The 21,615-nt window shown below is 45.0% G+C and overlaps 1 protein-coding gene across 2 annotated transcripts in view; it reads left to right on the top strand.

Moving 5' to 3' along the window:
- Nucleotides 1-21,615, top strand: part of NISCH (nischarin) — a 117,298-nt gene that overhangs the window by 75,945 nt on the left and 19,738 nt on the right. For both annotated transcript variants that reach the window (XM_040359402.1, XM_040359401.1), the window contains 2 exons: nt 9,850-11,151; nt 15,122-15,296. In XM_040359402.1, the coding sequence (XP_040215336.1) occupies nt 9,850-11,151; nt 15,122-15,296 (1,477 nt within the window). The remainder of the gene's footprint in view (nt 1-9,849; nt 11,152-15,121; nt 15,297-21,615) is intronic.

The following is a 21,615-nucleotide window of genomic DNA, read 5'->3' as shown; positions in this document are numbered from 1 at the left end:
TTCTGACACTGTTTGTTTACATAAAAACATTTTTTTTTTTGCAAGAAAGTTAAGTTGAACCCCCAAACATTATATATATTTTTTAAAGCAAAGGCCCTACAGATTAAAATGGCGGGTGTTGCATTTTTTTCCCACACAGTATTTGCGCAGCGATTTTTCAAACGCATTTTTTGGGGAAAAAATACACTTTTTTTATTTTAAAGCACTAAAACACACTATATTGCCCAAATTATTGATGAAATAAAAAAGATGATCTTAGGCCGAGTACATGGATACCAAACACAACATACTTTAAAATTGCGCACAAACGCGCAGTGGTGACAAACTACATACATTTTTAAAAGCCTTTAAAAGCCTTTACAGGTTACCACATTAGATTTACAGAGGTCTACTGCTAAAATGACTGCCCTCGATCTGCCCTTCGCGGTGATACCTCACATGCATGGTGCAATTGCTGTTTACATATGACTCCAGTCCGACGCTTGCGTTCGCCTTTGCACAAGAGCAGGGGGGGGCAGGGATGCTTTTTTTTTTTTTTTTTTCGCTTTTTTTATTTTATTTGTAAACTGTTCCTTCCATTTTATTTATTTTTTACCATTTTTATTGTTATCTCAGGGAATGTAAATATCCCTTATAATAGCAATAGTTAGTGACAGGTACTCTTCCTTTTTTTTTTTTTTTTTTTAGACCCTAGATCTTTCCTCTGCCCTCAAAGCATCTGACCACACCAAGATCGGTGTGATAAAATGCTTTCCCAATGGCGCTGTTTATATTCGGGGGGGGGGACATTCCCTCCCACTGAATGTAAAAGCAGTCTAGAGGCTAATTAGCCGCTAGGACTGCTTTTACATGAAAGCCGACCGCTGGCTGAAAAGAATGATACCAAGATGATGCCTAAACCCGCAGGCATCATTCTGGTATAACCATTTAAAGTCCAGCAACATACCAGTACGTTGATGGTTCTTGTTGGACATGTATTGTAATCCTTTTTTTTTTTCATGCAGCCTGTTGGCTGAACGAAAAAAAGATTATTGGTGGGTATGCCCACCATTAAAATACCTCCCTTCATCCACCCACTTCTAATGATGGGCATACATGCACCATTTATATATGCCGAAGCATGGGGGCATCCTCCCGCAAAAATGTTATGCCGCGTACACACGGTCGGACTTTTCTATGCCGTGTACACATGGTCAGACTTTTCCACGGGAAAGCCTCCGTAGGAATGTCAACCGTATGTACGCGGCATTAGGAGCAAAATCGCTCCTCCGCCCCTAATGCCCCCATGCTCCGGCATATATGCTCTTTTTTTAACTGTGGTGATGAAATCACCTCCTACAGCGTTGGAGTCGCGGCTTTATATATTGTGGGAGCAAATGCTGTTGCTGTCACGCTAAATAAATCCGCGCTGCAACTGAATGGCGTACCTGCTAAGCAAATGATGGTTAACATTAAAACAAAGTAACATTACAGTATAACAGTAAGATCATACCATACCTACAAAGCAAATACCAAAAAAAAAAACATAGTAAAAAATAAAACATTTTTTAACGCAACCTGTGCCTAAAATATATATATGCCGAAGCATGGGGGCATCCTCCCGCAAAAAAGTTATGCCGCGTACACACGGTCAGACTTTTCCACGGGCAAGCCTCCGTAGGAATGTCGACCGTATATACGCGGCATTGGGAGCAAAATCGCTCCTCCGCCCCTAATGCCCCCATGCTTCGGCATATATGCTCTTTTTTTTAACTGTGGTGGTGAAATCACCTCCTACAGCACTGGAGTCACGGCTTTATATATCGTGGGAGCAAACGCTGTTGCTGTCAAGATAAATAAGTCCGCGCAACAGCTGAATGGCGTACCTGAAAACAGTAAATTACATACCTGAAAAGCAAGCATGAAAAAACATAACAATAAAACTGTGCAGAATAGAATACAGTAAAAAAGAGCAGAACAATAGAGAGAGAATAGAGAGGGAGAGAACAATAAAACGACAACTATTTTATTTTTTTTGTGTTTTTATTTTTTACTTTTTTTTTAACACTTTTTTTTGTAACTGTAAACTGTAACTTCAACTTTTCGGTTCCAGGTTTGGGTCTCTCAAAATGCGATGGCATCTTGGGAGACCCTGTGTGAGTGTGCCTAGCCTGTGAAATGTTTCACCCTACGCTAATAATTAACATGTGTGTGGAAGCGTTCAAAACATTCACCAACACAAAGACCAGGATCGGCTGGACATTTGGGACAAAAGAAACGGGTGTCACGCCTAAATCCGCGCTTGGTACAGACACAACATTTTCTTTGGGGGGCTCGTTGGTTAGGGGTACGCTCGAGGACATACGTAAAATGCCTCTCATGCAGTCGGCTTACTGCATTTGGTAGGGGCTGGTGAGGTACAGTACCGCCTGGATACAGGAGTTCTGTGATGATCTCCTCCTGGAATTGAAGGAAGGATAAAGTGTGTCCTGAAGCTTTGTATAAGACAAAAGCATTCAGTAGAGTCAATTGAAATAAATGTAGAGACACTTTTTTGTACCAGCGTCTTGTCTTACGGGCAATATGATACGGCGCCATCAACTGGTCGTTGAGGTCCACCCCTCCCATATTAAGGTTATATTCGTGGACACAGAGGGGTTTCTCCACAACACCAGTCACCGTACGAATTTGGACTGTCGTGTCTGCGTGAAGGGTGGTAAGAACGAAAACATTCCTTTTGTCCCGCCACTTCACAGCAAGCAAATTTTTACATCTGCAGCAGGCTCTCGCCCCCGGCCTAATATGGGCATCTACAAGCCGCTGGGGGAAGCCCCGGCGATTAGGTCGCACGGTGCTACATGCTCCAATCTGTTGATCAAATAAGTGACTAAAAAGTGGCACGCTGCTGTAAAAATTGTCCACATACAAATGGTACCCCTTTCCGAATAAGGGTGACACCAAGTCCCAAACTATCTTGCCAGCGCTCCCCATGTAATCTGGGCATCCTTCCGGCTCTACCTGACTATCTTTGCCCTCATAAACCCTAAAGCTCCATGTGTAGCCTGTGGCCCTGTCACAAAGCTTATAGAGCTTGACCCCGTATCTGGCACGCTTGCTGGGAAGGTACTGTTTGAAAGACAAGCGGCCAGCAAATTTAACCAGGGACTCATCAACGCATACAACCTGCTGGGGATTAAACAAGGCTGCATAACATTCGTTGAAATGGTTTATGAGGGGCCGAATTTTGTAGAGCCGGTCAAATTCAGGGTCTCCACGCGGACGACAAAGTGCATTGTCACTGAAATGCAGGAACCGCAGGATCGCCTCGTATCATTTCCTGGCCATGTGAGCAGAGAACACAGGCATATTGTGAATGGGATGTGTGGACCAATACATCCGCAAATTCGGAAATTTGTGTATGCCCATGTTGAGGGTAAGGCCCAGAAAGGTCTTAAATTCGGAAACCTCAAGAGGTTTCCATTCTTTGGCAAGGAGAAACTGGGGGTTAGCGGCGATGTAGGTACCAGCATATAAATTAGTCTGGTCCACAATAGATCTACAGAGATCTTCCGTGAAATACAGCGAATAAAAATCAAGTGGCATAAAATTCGCTGTATCCACCTGAATACCGGGTTGGCCAGTGAATGGGGGAAGTACGGGTTCTGCAGAAGTAGTGGGGACCCAATCAGGATAGGCGAATTCTACAGGAAGGGCACTATGGGCACGACGGGCCTGTCTCTGTCTTCTTCTTGGTGGCAGCGGGACACTACTTGTGCTTGCCACATCGCCAGCTTGAACTGCACTTATGGGACTCGCCACGTCACCACGTCTTACTGCAGTGCTGGATGAACGACCAGGGTGTACTAGGCCGCCGGTGCTTGCCAATCCACCAGAAGGAATGGCGGCGCTAGTACTGGCTCTCTGCTCCATACAAGGGTCCTGCGGTTCTTGCTGCTCAACAACATCAGAACGGGATCGGGTACGCCTGGCCTTAGCAGGGACCTCAACTTCGTCGTGAGAGCTATCTGACATGGAGCCGCTGTCGTAAACGGGTTTGTATTCTGAGCCAGATTCTGACAGATGCGTGACCTCCTCCTCTTCACTATCTGTCATGCTCATGAACTCGTAGGCCTGCTTATCATTGTACATCCGCTTTGCCATTTTGGGCTCTAAATTTAGTGGTACAATGGTAAGGATTCACAGGTAAAAAAAGCACCTGATCTGTAGGAAAGCAAACGTAGAAAACGCTTAAAAAAAAAACTGTAAGCGATCGCAGGGATCAGGCCTGTCTCTGCGAACGCTGCAGTTATGTGTCTTGTGTTTTGTAAGTGACAGTGATCGATCGATACTGCACTTGGGTGGGTTAGGCTGGGCAGAGGGGGAAAACGTACGTGCTAGCGGGTATCTGGGCTGATTCCGCTAACAATGCGTTTTTGGGTACCCTAAACTGCTGGGTACGCTAGTATAGATCTGATCAGATCAGGTATCGATCCGTTCAGATACTATACCACTAAGGGGGGTGTATGCTTTGCACGTGGGTGTAAGCGTTACTGGCACTAACCTAACGCTGCCTGGGGCAACGCAGACCCTGACTGACGCTAAAATTTAATTTATATCACCCGCCGGGTGATCAGGGGGTTAAACCTTTATTGGGTTATATACGGCGGGTGCCCTGATGCTATAAACAGCAAACTAACCAACCAGCGTCAACCGTAACACTTATACGGTGATCACTGGTGAAAGGGTTAACTAGGGGGCAATCAGGGGGTTAAAACCTTTATTAGGTAATATATGGGGGTACCTGACGCTTTCTAAAAAACCTGGCGGCGAACCTAAAATAACGAAATAACTAACTGGCTAACCGCGTCACCAGTGACACTTATACAGTGATCAGTGGTGAAAGGGTTAACTCTAGGGGCAATCAGGGGTTAAAACCTTTATTTATGGGGGTACCTAACACTATATAAACCTGGCGGCGAACCTCAAAAAAAACTAACTGCCTAGCGGCAACAGTGACACTAATACAGCGATCAGAAACCGATCGCTTAGTGACACTGGCAATAGGGGTGAAAGGGTTAACTCTAGGGGCAATCAGGGGTTAAACCTTTATTGGGGGGGGTAGGGGGCTACCCTGGACCTAAAGGGGCCTAAACCTAACTGCCCTAACACTTTTTTCTGTCACACTGACACTAAATGCAGTGATCAGAAAATAAATGATCACTGCAATCAGTGACACTGTGACAGGGGGTGATCTGGGGGTGCTCGGGGGGGGGGGGGCGTTATGTGCCTATGTGTGCTGTGTCAGTGTTGTGTTGGTGCAACTCACAGTACAGACGTCTTCTCTCCTCTGGAACCGGACGAAAAGACCGCCAGAGGGGAGAAAACGTCACTTCCTCCCTACCTGTGTTTACAGTTACACAGGCAGGGCGGGCTCAGGAGGAAGCCGATTCGCCGGGGGAGATCGAGAGAGGGTGGCTGGAAACCAATAGCCGCCCCCTCATCCCGGATAGCCCGTACACCGTTCCCGGCCTTCGCATGTACCGGAGGGGGTCCCGATCGGACCCCCGAACCCGGTAAAGGCAAGGACGTACATGAACGCCCATGTGCCTGTACGTGCCATATTGTGGACGTACATTTACATGCGCAGGTCGGGAACTGGTTAACTAATCATTTACCCAGACTAGGCAACTCATAGGTAGACGTCCCATTTCCTCGCTCACCTGCTATACAATACACATTATCATAAGTGTAAACATAGGACATCTTCGCACAATAGCAGGGCCAATTAGCACAGAGAACAGACAGATGGCTGGAGGTGAGGACATTAGCATCTAACAGTATGTTTCCCAACAGTATGAATGAGTCACTCTTACAATTAACCTGTTGAGTTCAGAATCAACAAACAGTAAATAGTTCTTTACAGATATCCTGGAATATATTGTGGATAATAATTCTATAATAATCCCATTTTAGGTAGTCCAATATATAATTTCTCAGTCATCCTATGCCCCTAGTGGACATAGGATGATTTTAGACATAAGAGAGTTCGGGGATGTGCCGGATGAGTCTGTGTCAGCACTTTTTGTGCATTTTGCAGTTTTAAGCCACCTGATCAAATGAATAAGCTGCTCTAACACAACGCATGACTGAATGTGCACGTGTCAAAGACAACGCACAATATAAGGGTCCATTCACCATGAATGTGCTTTGCAGTAACATTACATGTTTTGTGATGCCATTTGTTTTCATTGACACCCCAACGCACACACTGAATGCACTGTTGAGCAATGCACAACAGCATGGTAAACACCCCTGGTGTGCTGCGTTATAAAAACAACGCATGTCTGTTTTTTTTTTGTCCCTCCTAATGTGATGCAATACACAATAATGAAATGTACCAGAACAGCGAAGAGTGAATAGGCCCTAGTTCTTGCCTGGGGAGACATTTAGATCATGCTTAAAACCTGATGTGTAAATGATTTATCTCATGTGTGAGTAATCTGTCATGTCTGCTTACTCTTTACCCATTTCCTATCCTTTTGCTTATTTTTTTGCTTATTTTGCCATACAAGCTGTGCCACAACTGCTTTCTTTTCTCTTCTACTGTTTAATTTTCTCTTCTTCACATGATTTGTAATGGATGCACTTCTTGTTGTTCCTCTTTTTCCATCAACAAAAAATATATTTCAGATTTCGTTTCTGATCATTTTTATTGGCAGATGATACATACAAAATGGTTACAAACTGTTGAAAAAAACATTTTCCTACAACCCCTGGCAAAAAGTATATGGAATCACCACTCTTGGAAAATGTTCATTCAATTGTTTGTGTAAAAAAATTAAATAATTATAGACATGTCTCAAGACTCTTTTCATTTAACATTCCAACCTTCTAGCTTTAAGAAACACTTATAAAAAAAAAAAAGAAAGAAAACTGTAGTCAGTTGCAACTGTTTTTACAGATCAGACAAAGGAAAAAAATATGGAATCGCTCAATTCTGAGAAAATTATTATGGAATTGCCATGTACTTTGCAGCGCTAAAACAGACATCTGCATCACATTACATCCTAGAAAATGATGTCGTCATCACCAAACATTCTTTTAATTGATGGACTAAGAAAAGTGTCCAAAATTTCAATATAAACTTTTGCATTTATTGAAGATTTAATGACTGTCATCTACCCCGTACCTTTACCATGCAAGCTCATATCATCAATGATTGTGGAAATGTACATGTTTTCTTCAGGCAGTCATCTCCATGCATTTCATTGGAACAGCACCAAACAAAAGTTTCAGCATCGTCACCCTGCCCCTTCCTGTAAATCCCATTTCCTTTAGCCAATGTCTTACAGTTCGGTCACAAACATTGGCTACAATTTCTGTCCAAATTGTTCCTCGTTTGTTTTGTTGTATATTTAATGTTTTCAAGGCATATTGCTTTAAAGCAGAGTTCAACCCAAATGGAACTTCCCCTTTTCGGATCCCCCTCCGGTGTCACATTTGGCACCTTTCAGGGGGGAGGGGGGAGCAGATACCTATCTAATACAGGTATTTTGCTCCCACTTCCAGGCATATACACCCAAGCAACCCGTGGGTACTTACGCTACTTCTGGCGCCTTCCATGTCCCCCCACTGTCTTCTGAGAGACACACCGGTCCCAGAAGACAGCAGAGACCAGTGGGATCGCGCAGCGCGTGTTGCGCATGCGCAGTAGGGAACCAGGAAGTGAAGCCGCAAGGCTTCACTTCCTAAATCCCTTACCGAAGATGGCGGCGGCGGCACCCCAGAGCCGAGGAATAGACAGGCTTTGGGCGCCGCCATTGCGGGAGCCCTGGGCAGGTAAGTGTCCTTATTTTAAACGTCAGCAGCTGCAGTATTTGTAGCTGCTGACTTTAAAAAAAAAAAAATTGTCGGAAATTCGCTTTAAGTTTTTTAACTTGAGGCTTCGATGTCTTCCTTGGTCTACCAGTATTCTTCCCTTTAGCAACCTCCCATTTGATTTATACTCACAAAAACCATCATTAACACCTAAACAGAAAAAAACAAGGTTACAGCGAGCTAAAGAAAAGTTCTATCGGTGGTTCGTTAACAATCTAAGTAAACGATTAATAAAAAACGTAATATTTTTCTCAGGATTCAGTGATACCATATTTTTTCCTCTGCTTGATCTGCAAAAACAGTTGCAACTGACTACAGTTTTCTTTCTTTTTTTTTTTGTGTTTCTTTAACCACTTAAGACCCGGGCCATTATGCAGGTTAAGGACCTTGCCCCTTTTTGCGATTCGGCACTGCGTCGCTTTAACTGACAATTGCGCGGTTGTGCGACATGGCTCCCAAACAAAATTGGCGTCCTTTTTTTCCCACAAATAGAGCTTTCTTTTGGTGGTATTTGATCACCCCTGCGGTTTTTATTTTTTGCGCTATAAACAAAAATAGAGCGACAATTTTGAAAAAATAATGCAATATTTTTTACTTTGTGCTATAATAAATATCCCCCAAAAATATATAAAAAAAAAACATTTATTTTTTTCCTCAGTTTAGGCCGATACGTATTCTTCTTCTACTTATTTTTGGTAAAAAAAATTCGCAATAAGCGTTTATTGATTGGTTTGCGCAAAAGTTATAGCGTTTACAAAATAAGGGGTAGTTTTATGGCATTTTTATTAAAGCGGTTGTATACCCGCAAATATTTTTTTTTTTTTTTCACCTGAAAGGCAAAAGCCACAATGAGCTAGTATGCACTCCATACTAGCTCATCATGAAATACTTACCTTAAAACGAGGTGTAGGGAACTTACCTTGTCCATGCCGAGCGAGATATCATCTTGCCTGGCGTGTCTTCCTGGTATCGCCGCTCCAGTGCTGTGATTGGCTGGAGCGGTGATGTCGCATGCGCGCGGGAGACTTCAAACCGGCAAGGGCCGGCCCTTTAGCCGAGGATCCCTGCTGCGCATGCGCCGCTGCAATCAGCGGCGCATTGCGGGGGGAATATCTCCTAAACCATACAGGTTTAGGAGATATTCTTTATACCTACAGGTAAGCTTTATTATAGGCTTACCTGTAGGTAAAATAAAACAAGTATACAACCACTTTAATAATTTTTTTACTAGTAATGGCGGCGATCAGCTTTTTTTTTTTTTCGTGACTGCGACATTATGGCGGACACATCGGACACTTTTGACAAATTTTTGAAACCATTGTAATTTTCACAGTCAAAAGTGCTATAAAAATGCACTGATTACTGTGAAAATGACAATGGCAGTGAAGGGGTTAACCACTAAGCTAAGGGGTTAAGTGTGCCCTAAGGGAGTGATTATTACTGTAGGGGGGCGTGGCTGTAGGCGTGACGTCACTGATCGTAATTCCCTATAACAGGGAACCAGACGATCAGTGACACTGCCACAGAGAAGAACGGGGAAGGTGTGTTTACACTCACCTCTCCCCATTCTTCAGCTCCTGTGACCCGATCGCGGGACACCGGCAGCGATCGGGTCCCGCGTGTGCGGTAACGGAGCTTCAGACCGGATCGTGAGCGCGCCACCCATGGCTGGACACTTAAAGGGCAATGTACCTTTATGTGCCTGTGCCATTCTGCCAACGTATATCGGCGTTAGGCGGTCCTTCAGTGGTTAAGCCAGTAAATGAAAATAGTTTTGAGGCATGTCTGTGATTTAGCTTTTTTTTTTCTACACAATTAAATAATTTAAATAACATTTTCCAAGAGTGGTGATTCCATACTTTTTGCTATAGGGTTTTATCAATAAAACAATATATGTGACTGTTTTAGGTTTGATTCGTTGTCTTGTTCTGTTCTTGAGCATATTGTTGTTTCACTGAGCTAATTTGTTAATTTTGTCTTTTTAATGGAAAGTCTAATTACGCTAGAAGAGGAACCTACACTATTACCAGAACTTCACTGCTCCCATTTTCCTATACCCTGCGTCTCAAATACTGACACTGATCAAGATTTTATTCCTTACTTTTCCACATCAATTGCCCATGCACTAAAGCAGAAGCAGCATCTAGCTGGAAAGCTGGAGACAAGTAATAACCAAAGAGTGGGCTCTTGTGAACCAGGGGATGGCTACTTTGAAATGGGACTTCACGAGAACGACCATAGTGTAGAGTGGAATCTGTCAGAGAGAACTCCTTCATGTCCTCAAGACACAAATATCAGTATTGTACGATTACTTTGGAACTTCTCTGTTCACCTTCAGGGAGACAATAATGTCAAACCATTTTCATCATGCCTTGTGTTAACTGACACTTTAATTGCTTTGTTTGAGGTCCATCTCGAAGAGCCAGAAAAAAGCCACAGTTCCATTCCATCTTTACTTAAACTAGTTTGCTATTTTTATTATGAAGATGTCACTGAATTTGGAGTTCTAATACCAGACACATGCTTGGCGCTTAATATAAGGAATGGAGAGGAGTACATAGTTATAGTAACAGACTCTAAAAACTTGGAAGAATTTTCTTCATGTTTACACGAACAATGTTCACAAAACAGCATTTCACTGCCATCCGTCTCAGTCACGAGTTTCGAAGCTGGACTCCAAAGTTTCTTTCAACGTCTTGTAGAGAAACACAAGATAAATGTAGAAGATTGTGAGGTTAAAGGTTTTTTCCCAGTGTGTTTGCTTTACCATGATGACCTTTTTAAGAGGAACACCCAAGGAGAACTGCAAAACAAAAACTCTAGGTGCACAGATTTGAGTTCTACACCTTTTTGTATCATGAAGCTCAACTCTAATCACAATACTGAGAATGTTCTGCCGGTTTGGTTGTTCTTTACTCAACAAGATATGATCATGGTCCAAATAGATTATCATATGGTCTCTAGGAATAAAAAACTGTCTGACTGTTCCCAAAATGTCTTCAGCCTGAGAAGAGTTCCTCTGGCTTCCATAGTTGTGCATCCAATGTGCCAGTCTGCTGGGGAGAACCATTCTCTCCAAGAAGGTCATGTTCTGCAGATCATTTTGGATTCCATGTCTATGACTGCTTTTTTTGTTTTACCCCAAGATAAATCCCGTTTTTTAAATCTGTATAAACTACTGAGAACCTCCCTTCATGATTTTAAAAATGTAGTCATTTTAAAGGCTTTAATGAACTTGAAAAGCACACAATGTAACCTTCTGGAAACCAAGAAAACGCATCTGCAGACTGTTGGGTAAGAACTTTGTTGTATATTCATTTTTGTTCACGTTTTCAATGCAAAATACAAATATACACTTTACTGGCTAACCAGACATATTTTGGGGTACAAGCTTTCTTTCTTGGGCATACCCACAAAGCGTTTGCTCACATGATCTAAGCTGAATGTGAGGGCTCCCAGTATCACTTTAAATATTTAATGAAAATTAATACATACAGTAGGTGAACCCGATTTTGTGTCAATCTCGCTCTCTTTCTTGGCGAGATTGAGCACCTACGAGCCCCATCGCGGGAGCCAGCGCCGAGCTGGCTTGCCGCGATGGAGACAGAGCCGTCATAGAAGCGACGGGAGATCCGACTTGGATTCCCGCCAATTCTACACGTGTGCGGCGTTTGTTATGAATCCTGAGGGGGAAGTCCCCGCCGGATTTTAAATAAAAATCCGGCATGGGTCCCCCCCTCAGGAGCATACCGGGCCCTTAGGTCTGTTATGGGTTGTAAGGAGAGCCCCCCCCTACGCCGAAAAAAACGGCGTAGGGGGGTCCCCCTACAATCCATACCAGACCCGTATCCAAAGCACGCTACCCGGCCAGCCAGGAAGGGAGTGGGGATGAGCGAGCGCCCCCCCCTCCCGAGCCGTACCAGGCTGCATGCCCTCAACATGGGGGGGTTGGGTGCTCTGGGGCAGGGGGGCGCACTGCGGCCCCCCCCACCTCAGAGCACCCTGTCCCCATGTTGATGAGGACAGGGCCCCTTCCCGACAACCCTGGCCGTTGGTTGTCGGGGTATGCGGGCGGGAGGCTTATCGGAATCTGGGAGCCCCCTTTAATAAGGGGGCCCCCAGATACCGGCCCCCCACCCTAAGTGAATGAGTATGGGGTACATCGTACCCCTACCCATTCACCTGCAAGAAAAGTGGTAAAAACACAAATAAACCACACAGTGTATTAAAATATTTTATTAGTCTGCTCCGGAGGCCGCCCCCTGTCTTCTTTATTAGCTCTTTTACCAGGGGGGGCTTCTTCTTTGACGTCTTCGGGTGGGTGGGGACCGCCGTCTGGTTCTCTTCCACCGCCGGGGGGGGGGTGGCTTTTAAAAAAGCCCCCACCCCCCCGGCGGGTTTCCTCCAGGGTCTTCGGCGGGGCTCTTCTTCTTCCGCTATCCCGACGGGTCTTCTCCGCTATCCGGGGGGTCTCCTTCTATGTTCGCCGCTCTCCGCTGTTGACTCGTCGCACCCCGGTTCTTCGTCTCGCAGTCCGGTCCCTTCTTCCGTGCTGTACGTCTTCTTCCGTGCTGTGAGTTCTTCTTCCGCGCTGTGACGTCATGTTCTTCACTTCTCTTCTTCTCCCGATGTTGACACGTCGCCTTTCCTCTCTGCAATGACGGGTGCGCGGGTGCATCGGACCTATATAGGCCTCACAATCCCATCATGCTCTGGTACCTACCCATGTGATACCTACCCACGTGGGTAGGTATCACATGGGTAGGTACAGAGCATGATGGGATTGTGAGGCCTATATAGGTCCGATGCACCCGCGCACCCGTCATTGCAGAGAGGAAAGGCGACGTGTCAACATCGGGAGAAGAAGAGAAGTGAAGAACATGACGTCACAGCGCGGAAGAAGAACTCACAGCACGGAAGAAGGGACCGGACTGCGAGACGAAGAACCGGGGTGCGACGAGTCAACAGCGGAGAGCGGCGAACATAGAAGGAGACCCCCCGGATAGCGGAGAAGACCCGTCGGGATAGCGGAAGAAGAAGAGCCCCGCCGAAGACGCCGGAGGAAACCCGCCGGGGGGGTGGGGGCTTTTTTAAAAGCCACCCCCCCCCGGCGGTGGAAGAGAACCAGACGGCGGCCCCCACCCACCCGAAGACGTCAAAGAAGAAGCCCCCCCTGGTAAAAGAGCTAATAAAGAAGACAGGGGGCGGCCTCCGGAGCAGACTAATAAAATATTTTAATACACTGTGTGGTTTATTTGTGTTTTTACCACTTTTCTTGCAGGTGAATGGGTAGGGGTACGATGTACCCCATACTCATTCACTTAGGGTGGGGGGCCGGTATCTGGGGGCCCCCTTATTAAAGGGGGCTCCCAGATTCCGATAAGCCTCCCGCCCGCATACCCCGACAACCAACGGCCAGGGTTGTCGGGAAGGGGCCCTGTCCTCATCAACATGGGGACAGGGTGCTCTGAGGTGGGGGGGGCCGCAGTGCGCCCCCCTGCCCCAGAGCACCCAACCCCCCCATGTTGAGGGCATGCAGCCTGGTACGGCTCGGGAGGGGGGGGGGCGCTCGCTCGTCCCCACTCCCTTCCTGGCTGGCCGGGTAGCGTGCTTTGGATACGGGTCTGGTATGGATTGTAGGGGGACCCCCCTACGCCGTTTTTTTCGGCGTAGGGGGGGGGCTCTCCTTACAACCCATAACAGACCTAAGGGCCCGGTATGCTCCTGAGGGGGGGACCCATGCCGGATTTTTATTTAAAATCCGGCGGGGACTTCCCCCTCAGGATTCATAACAAACGCCGCACACGTGTAGAATTGGCGGGAATCCAAGTCGGATCTCCCGTCGCTTCTATGACGCGCTTGCTGGGATGTGCTGTCACTATTCCAGTGAGTGCGAGATCTCGGCACCATGTCGCCGAGTATCAGCGCGACGCTGTCGTGCTAAAAGCACAATATCACAAACACCTACTGTAAGTATTTCAGGTTAAGTATTTCAGTCGTTCTTTTTGTTTGTAATCCATTCAAACATGATACCGTGTTTCCCCGAAAATAAGACGTACTCCGAAAATAAGCCGTAGCGGGATTTCGACGCAAGATCGAAATATAAGACACCCTCCGAAAATAAGACGCAGTGATGGCGTGTCGAATCCCCGATAATAAGACATAGCGATGGCGTGTCGAATCCCCCGAAAATAAGACGTAGCAATGGGCGTGTCGTATGCGGCGCGGAGCGGTAAACAACACGTGATACGGTAGTACTGTACTGGTGCGGAGCTCAGAGCTGTAAAGAAGTGAGGAGAAGCTCTGTACCACCTCTCTCACCCCACACAAACACCAGGGGATAGGGGGAAAAGCTGCTACTGAGCCCAAAGAGATCACCCCAGCTCCACTGTGCTCCACTCTCAGGTGGACAGAGGAAATTCCAAGAAGCGCAAGTGTGGTTCAGGTAGGCAACCTTTATTTTCTGAGCTGGAAGACATGATTAGTGAATGGGTTGCTGACAGGAGAGCAAAGGCCTTGGTTGTGCGCAGGGCTGATATTCAAACATTTGCCCGTGAAATGGCACCACAATTCGACATATAAGACACCCCCTGAAAATAAGCCATAGTGTGATTTTTTGAGGGGAAAAAAATATAAGATGGTGTCTTATTTTCGGGGAAACACGGTAGCTGCCATTGGATTATGGTAATATTTTAGTATAGGTTTGCAAATGACTTCTTTTTTCAATACCGTTTACTAGCGTTTTTTTGCGTTTTTCCGCGTTTTTTTTTTTTGCGTTTTATTTTTGTTGAAGAAAATGTTTTATTTTATCTTTTTTCAATGGATCAAAAACGTTAAACGCTGGTGAGTGACGTTTTTGAGCGTTTATCGACGTTTATCAGCTTTAGAGCGTTTTTACAGCTGAAAAATGTCTCTCAGATCCCACTAGTTTTTTTTTTGTTTTTGTTTTTTTTACTGCTCAAAAACGCCACTGCCCAAAACTGCTGATAACAGCCTATGTGTGCTTGGACACATAGGATAACATGATGGAGAGTTTATTGACTGTAGAAAAAAACATCTACTGCCAAAAACAGCTGCTGTGAAAACGTCCAAAAAACGTCCAGTGTGCATGAGGCCTAATAATGGCCAATAGGGAAGTGGTTGAAATCCCAGGATTCCCGCAAAGCAGGAAAAACTGAAATATACTGCAGGTATTTCTGAGTCTTTTTATCTAATTTATGTTGGTAGTATAGTAACCCTAACTTTTTGTTTTTTTCTTTTCTAGTACTATTAAACCTTCAATGACCTTACCTACCACATACCCTTCTCAAAGTTTACAGCATAAATTAAGTGAAGAAAACCAGATACCATTCCACCTGCCAGCATCTGAACCATTGCAATTTATCGCTGCACTCACTGGGAAAAGCGTTGTGGAATTCTTCCATAACAGTGTTTCTGAGGTATGTACACAGGAAATCTACACATCCATATAGAAAACTGTATGTCTGTGTGTGACATAATAAAGACACAATATCCACAAGTAACGCATTTCAGACTGCTGATAATACAGTGCCCCGCAAAAGTGAGTACACCCCTCACATTTTTGTAAATATTTTATTATATCTTTTCATGGACAACCCTGAAAAGACACTCAATGTCTAAGCCTCTGGCAACAAAAGTGAGTACACCCCTAAGTGAAAATGTCCAAATTGGGCCCAAAGTGTCAATATTTTGTGTGACCGTCATTATTTTCCAGCACTGCCTTAACCCTCTTGGGCATGGAGTTCACCAGAGCTTCACAGGTTGCCACTGGTGTCTTCTTCCACTCCTCCATGACTATATCACAAAGCTGGTGGATGTTGGAGACCTTGCGCTCCTCCACCTTCAGTTTTGAGGATGCCCCACAGATGCTCAATAGGGTTTAGATCTGGAGACATGCTTGGCCAGTCCATCATATTTACCCTCAGCTTCTTTAGCAAGGCAGTGGTCGTCTTGGAGGTGTGTTTGGTGGGGTTATGTTGGAATACTGCCCTGCAGCCCAGTCTCCGATGGGAGGGGATCATGCTCTGCTTCAGTATGTCACAGTACATGTTGGTATTCATGGTTCCCTCAGTGAGCTGTAGCCCCCCAGTGCTGGCAGCACTCATGCAGCCCCAGACCATGACACTCCCACCACCATGCTTGACTGTAGGCAAGACACACTTGTCTTTGTACTCTTCATCTGGTTGCCGCCACACACACTTGACACCATCTGGACCAAATACGTTTATCTTGGTCTCATCAGACCACAGGACATGGTTCCAATAATCCATGTTCTTAGTCAGCTTGTCTTCAGCAAACTGTTTGCCGGCTTTCTTGTGCATCATCTTTAGAAGAGGCTTCCTTCTGGTACCAATTTGATGCAGTGTACAGCGTATGGTCTCAGTACCGACAGGCTGACCCCCCACCCCTTCATCCTCTACAGCAATGCTGGCAGCGCTCATACATTTATTTCCCAAAGACAACCTGAGAACTTGTAACACTAACAAGTCACCAGGGAGGGAAAATAGCTAATTGGGCCCAATTTGGACATTTTCACTTAGGGGTGTACTCTCTTTTGTTGTCAGCGGTTTAGACATTCATGGCTGCTTGTTGAGTTATTTTGAGGGGACAGCAAATTTACACTGTTATACAAGCTGTACACTCACTACTTTACATTGTAGCAAAGTGTCATTTCTTCAGTGTTGTCACATGAAAAGATATAATATATTTACAAAAATGTGAGTGGTGTACTCACTTTTGTGAAATACTGTACATAAAATGTTTGAAATTAGCACTTGCTGATGCTGCCTTTACATTTGGCCTTCTGTCAGGATGGTGGATTTCTTCAACCACTGACACTTTTAGGAGTGTTTTAGGCTTTTTGTGGAAGATAGCCAAACTGCTAAACACCCAGATATGTCTGACTGCCAGAGCTTAGAACAGAGAATGCTAAATTTCTTTCCCTCTGTCACTCAGAGGGTTGGAGGTTTCATAGGCAAAAGGCTTACTGCTTGGGGATGTCAGGGCCGAGAGTGGGGAAAAAGGGAGCAGTTCACACTGTCTGCCACAGAAAGTCTACAACATTTCCAATAGTGTGAGAGGTTAAAGAAAACTACAATCGCTGTTAATTACAAAAGACATAATGATTTGCAATGCAAGGGCAGCATCAGTAAGTGCTATTCTTAAACATTTGACTTATGTGAACAGCCTGAAAAGTATTACTTGATGACAGTATCTTTTTAGGGCTCATGCACACTGTAGCTCAAAGAAGCAGCTCCTAAAGGCTTTTGAGCTTTTTTGAGCTCTCATTTTTTCTGCTTGGGAACTCCCCTCCATGTTAGCCAATGTGTCCATACACACTATGGCTTTTTCAGGAGTTTACAGACAGAAAACCCTCCTCCCCCCCCCCCCCCCCCCACAAACTTGCGTTTTTGAGAAGAGCTTTCGAGCAAAAAAGACGCCTAAGTGCCCAAGAACACGCGAAAAAGGAATTGGGAAAAATTTGCTGAGGGAAAGGGTTTATGAAAAAAACAAACGCTTAGGCCAGTGGTTCTCAACGTATCTAATGCTGTGACCCCTTGATAACATTTCCCAAGTTGTGTAGACCCCTAACAGTAAAATTATTTTCGTAGCATGGGTTGAAAGACAAGTGGGTTGAAAAGTAAGACAACCCATGAACATTTAGCACTCCCTTCCACTCGTACAGTATCAAAACCCCTTATGGTACATTTTAGGATGTACCACTCTCTTTGTTCTCCTTTCTTTCCCTTTTATCCCTCTCTATCCTAATTTCTTGTCCCCCATCCCTCTCTCTAGCCGTCTTTCTTGTTTTCTTTGTTCCTCCCCCTCTTTTCCTCTCCATTCAATGTAGTCTCTATTTTTATTCCTTCTCTTACTCCTTGGTGGGGAGGGGGGGCATGAGTGGCAATGCTGGGGGGAGTTCTAATCAGCCAACTTAGGTGCTCTTGATCAAGGTCATCTGCTGATCTGAGAACTGTATTGGGGAATTTTAATGGCAACTATAATCGCAGGTAGTGTTACTCACTGTGTCTCCAACTTTGTGGTGTCTTGTACCAGCCCCTCCTACTTCACATTTCTCGCCAGTCAGCTGACCTCTAGTGGCCCCCAAACCCCCCCCCCCCACCCATGCCGTGAACTGAATGGGCGGCTGCGAAGAGGCTGAGTGGGCCTTCACAGGCTGCAGGAACAGTCCAGCTGGATGGCCACAGGCTCTAGGGACAGCCCAGCTGGGCAGCTGCAAAAAAAAATGGGAGAGCAGTGCGGGCCAGGAACAGCCCAGGATACAGTGACCCCTGGCAAATCATCATTCGACCCCCAAGTTGAGAACCACTGGATAAGGCTCAAAAAAGCGCAATAAAAACTTTTTTTTTTTTTTTTTTGAGCTGCAGTGTGCATGAGCCCTTAAAGTTTAGGACTCTGGTTCTCAAGCTGTGTGCTGGACCTCCAAGACATGCATGTGTTTTTGAAGCAAACAAATTGGAGAAAAATTTGTAACTGTGGTTTGTGTGTGTTTTTTTTTTTTTCTAAAATGTAAGTGAATTTATTATGTTAATGCTGGGTTGTGTGTCTGTCAGTAATGACATTTCATAATCAGAATATATAAGTCCAGCTCAGTTAAAGGTGCAATTTAAAGCAAACCTGTGCTTTGCTCATTCATGGCCGAGCACTAGGTTGGCTTTAAACTCCATCAATCCCCAGCATTTACTTACCTTTCCTTGGCTCTCATGCTGCTCTGTTTAGTGCTGGAAGTTGAAGGAAATGGGGGAGCATATGCTTCGCTCTGTGTGTGCGAGGAACAAGGTCCATAGCACTGTCTAAAGTGGTATTAAAGGTTCGGCCTCTTCTCTCTCCCTCCTTTTTTTTTCTTTTTAAATAAACATGTCATACTTGCCTGCTCTGTGCAATGGATATAAAGGGAGGCAGAGGACTAGGTTAACATGAAATGTTTACTTTACCATCCTTTTCTTCTGTGTTCCATTGTCTCAGGAAATCCCCTCTTAAGTGTCAGACGCTGTCACCATTGGAACATTTCCCATCACCTTCTATGTAATTGTGACCAGGACACATTGAGAGTTTATATCGGACTAGAAACAAAAGTGGCAATAAAAAACTGGCAGGGTGCCCACTTCCTATATGTAACGTCCCATCACAGTAGCTTTTCATCATTATTAAAATAATTTGAAACCTTGAAATATATATCCTGCATTTCCCTTTCTTTTTTAACCTCTTTACCACCGAGGACGTCCCTGGGACGTCCTCCACTTTGAGTGGTGATATCTGAATGATGCCTGCAGCTACAGGCATCATTCAGATATCGCCGTCTTCCCCTGCCGATTCTCTGCACCATAAGAACGATCAAAGCGGTGGTTCCACCGCTTGATCGTTCTTCTAGGCAGCGGGAGGAGACGCCCTCCCGCCGCCATCCGGTGCTTCTCCGGGCTCTCCCGTGCCATCGGGGGCCCGGAGAGCGAATCGGCTGGCGCTCGCTGCAGAACCATAGAGATGACTGGTGACCAGACGGTCACAGTCATCTCTATGACCGTCGGAGGACCGGGCGCGCCGTTATGATGTCACACCCGGTACCCGGAAGTAAACAAAGCCGCAATCGCGGCTGTCGGCATTTGATCAGTGATTTTTTTTTTCCACCAATTTCATGCTTGTAAGCCTGGAGGAGAGATGTGGGGTCTTATTGACCCCACATCTCTTCATAAAGAGTACCTGTCACACTGATTCCTATTACAAGGGATGTTTACATTCCTTGTAATAGGAATAAAAGTGATAAAAAAAAAAAAATTAAAAAAAGGTCTAAAAAAATAAATAAGTAAAAACAAAAAAAATGTTTTCAAAGCGCCCCTGTCCCCGTTATCTCGCGCGCAGAAGTGAACACGCATGCAGGTCCCGCCCACATATGTAAACGCCGTTTAAACCCCACATGTGAGGTATCGTTGCGTGCGTTAGAGCGTGTGCAACAATTCTAGCACTAGACCTGAAACTCGAAAATAGTAACCTGTAAAAAATGTTAAAGCGTCACCTATGGAGATTTTTAAGCACCGAAGTTTGGCGCCATTCCATGAATGTGCGCAATTTTAAAGAGTGACATGTTGGGTATCTATTTACTTGGCGTAACATAATCTTTCACATTATACAAAAACATTGGGCTAACTTTACTGTTTTGTTATTTTTTAATTCATAAAACCGTATTTTTTCCCAAAAAAAGGCGTTTGAAAAATTATTGCACAAATACCGTGCGAGAAAAAAAGTTGCAATGACCGCCATTTTATTCCCTAGGGTGTCTGCTAAAAAAAAAAATATAGAATGTTTGGGGGTTCTGATTAAATTTCTAGCAAAAAAAAAAAAAGATTTTTACATGAAGGAGAGAAGTGCCAAAATTTGCCCGGTGGTAAAGTGGTTAATCAAATTCTTCAGCAGTAAAATTTTGTGAACCGCAAATGTATAGGTTTCATTTTGCCACACTAAACGGAATATACACCCTTGTTTATTCATTACCCATATTTCAGATCTCCCTGTAGCTCCATCAAGGTTATTTTATAAATAGCTGAGGTCCATTTCCCCCAGATTTTTCTGGAAGGGGCATACTCCCCAAGACAGGACACAAGAACCTTTTGGCTCCATTCACATCTAGGCGGACGAAATCGCGGCGTTTTGTCGCCGCAAATCGCAGTACAAATAGCGGCGTTTTGTACTGCGATTTGCGGCGACAAAACGCCGGTATTGTCCGCCTAGATGTGCCCCAGATTGACCCCCCTCTATGGAGATGCTTCCCATCTCCTAGCCGAACGCCGAAAGACGCCTGAAAAAAAGGTCCGGGACCATCTCCATAGAGGGAAATGTGTTTCCAGCCCTCTAGCGGCAGCGGCGTAGCGCTACAGGCGTAAAAACGCCTAGATGTGAATGCGGGCTTAATGTCATGTCAACCTTTACTGTCATGATTGCTGACACTACTTCTCAACTGGCGGAAGGAAGACAATAAACTGTAAGCATTAGTTAAAAGACCTATCATCACTGTACATCACACTGGTGTGACCTGACAATAATTTAAACCTGAATAACTTCCTTATTTAGTTCTGTATGGGTTAGGCCATGTTCACATTTGGCGAGGACGTGCATGCCCCATTCAGGGCCGTGTTTTGCCTGCATATGGATGCACGTGTGCTGCGTATATTCCCATGTTGGAGTCCCATTGTTTTTTGAGACACGTGGCTACATGGACAAAGCCACTGTGTCCCAGTATAACATCCATGTGGGTGTGGGTGCAAATCCCTGAACTTACTCTGTGTGCATTTGGGGATATGCAGGGTGATAGGCAGGACTCGCAGCTACACCCACATGGATGTCCAGCAGCTGTGTCTGTGCAGCCACTTTCCCAATAGACAGCAATACGATGCCATCATGAGAATGCACGCAACACCTTTGCATCCCTGTGCCCTTAATACACAGCCCTTAACAGGGTACGCATGCCATGGTCCCATTTGGTAAAGGCCTAATTCTGATTGGATAGATTAGTAAGTGCACTGGTACTCACGATCAGAGCATAATATGTGATCATATTACTTGAGTTGTACTAGTTTACAGTTGTATTTGTACCATGCTTGTAAAGCTTATCAACAGTTTACAAAACAAGAGAATTTTCTTATGTTACAATGCTGCCTTCAAGACAACAACTGATGGAAACTAAGGCCGGCCATAGACGGTTTGAATCTCAGCCAGTTAAGAAGG

The sequence above is a fragment of the Rana temporaria genome, chromosome 7 (genome assembly GCF_905171775.1).
Source record: "Rana temporaria chromosome 7, aRanTem1.1, whole genome shotgun sequence".
In the NCBI taxonomy this organism is placed as follows: Eukaryota; Metazoa; Chordata; class Amphibia; order Anura; family Ranidae; genus Rana; species Rana temporaria.
This window is presented reverse-complemented; position numbering and strand designations above follow the sequence as displayed.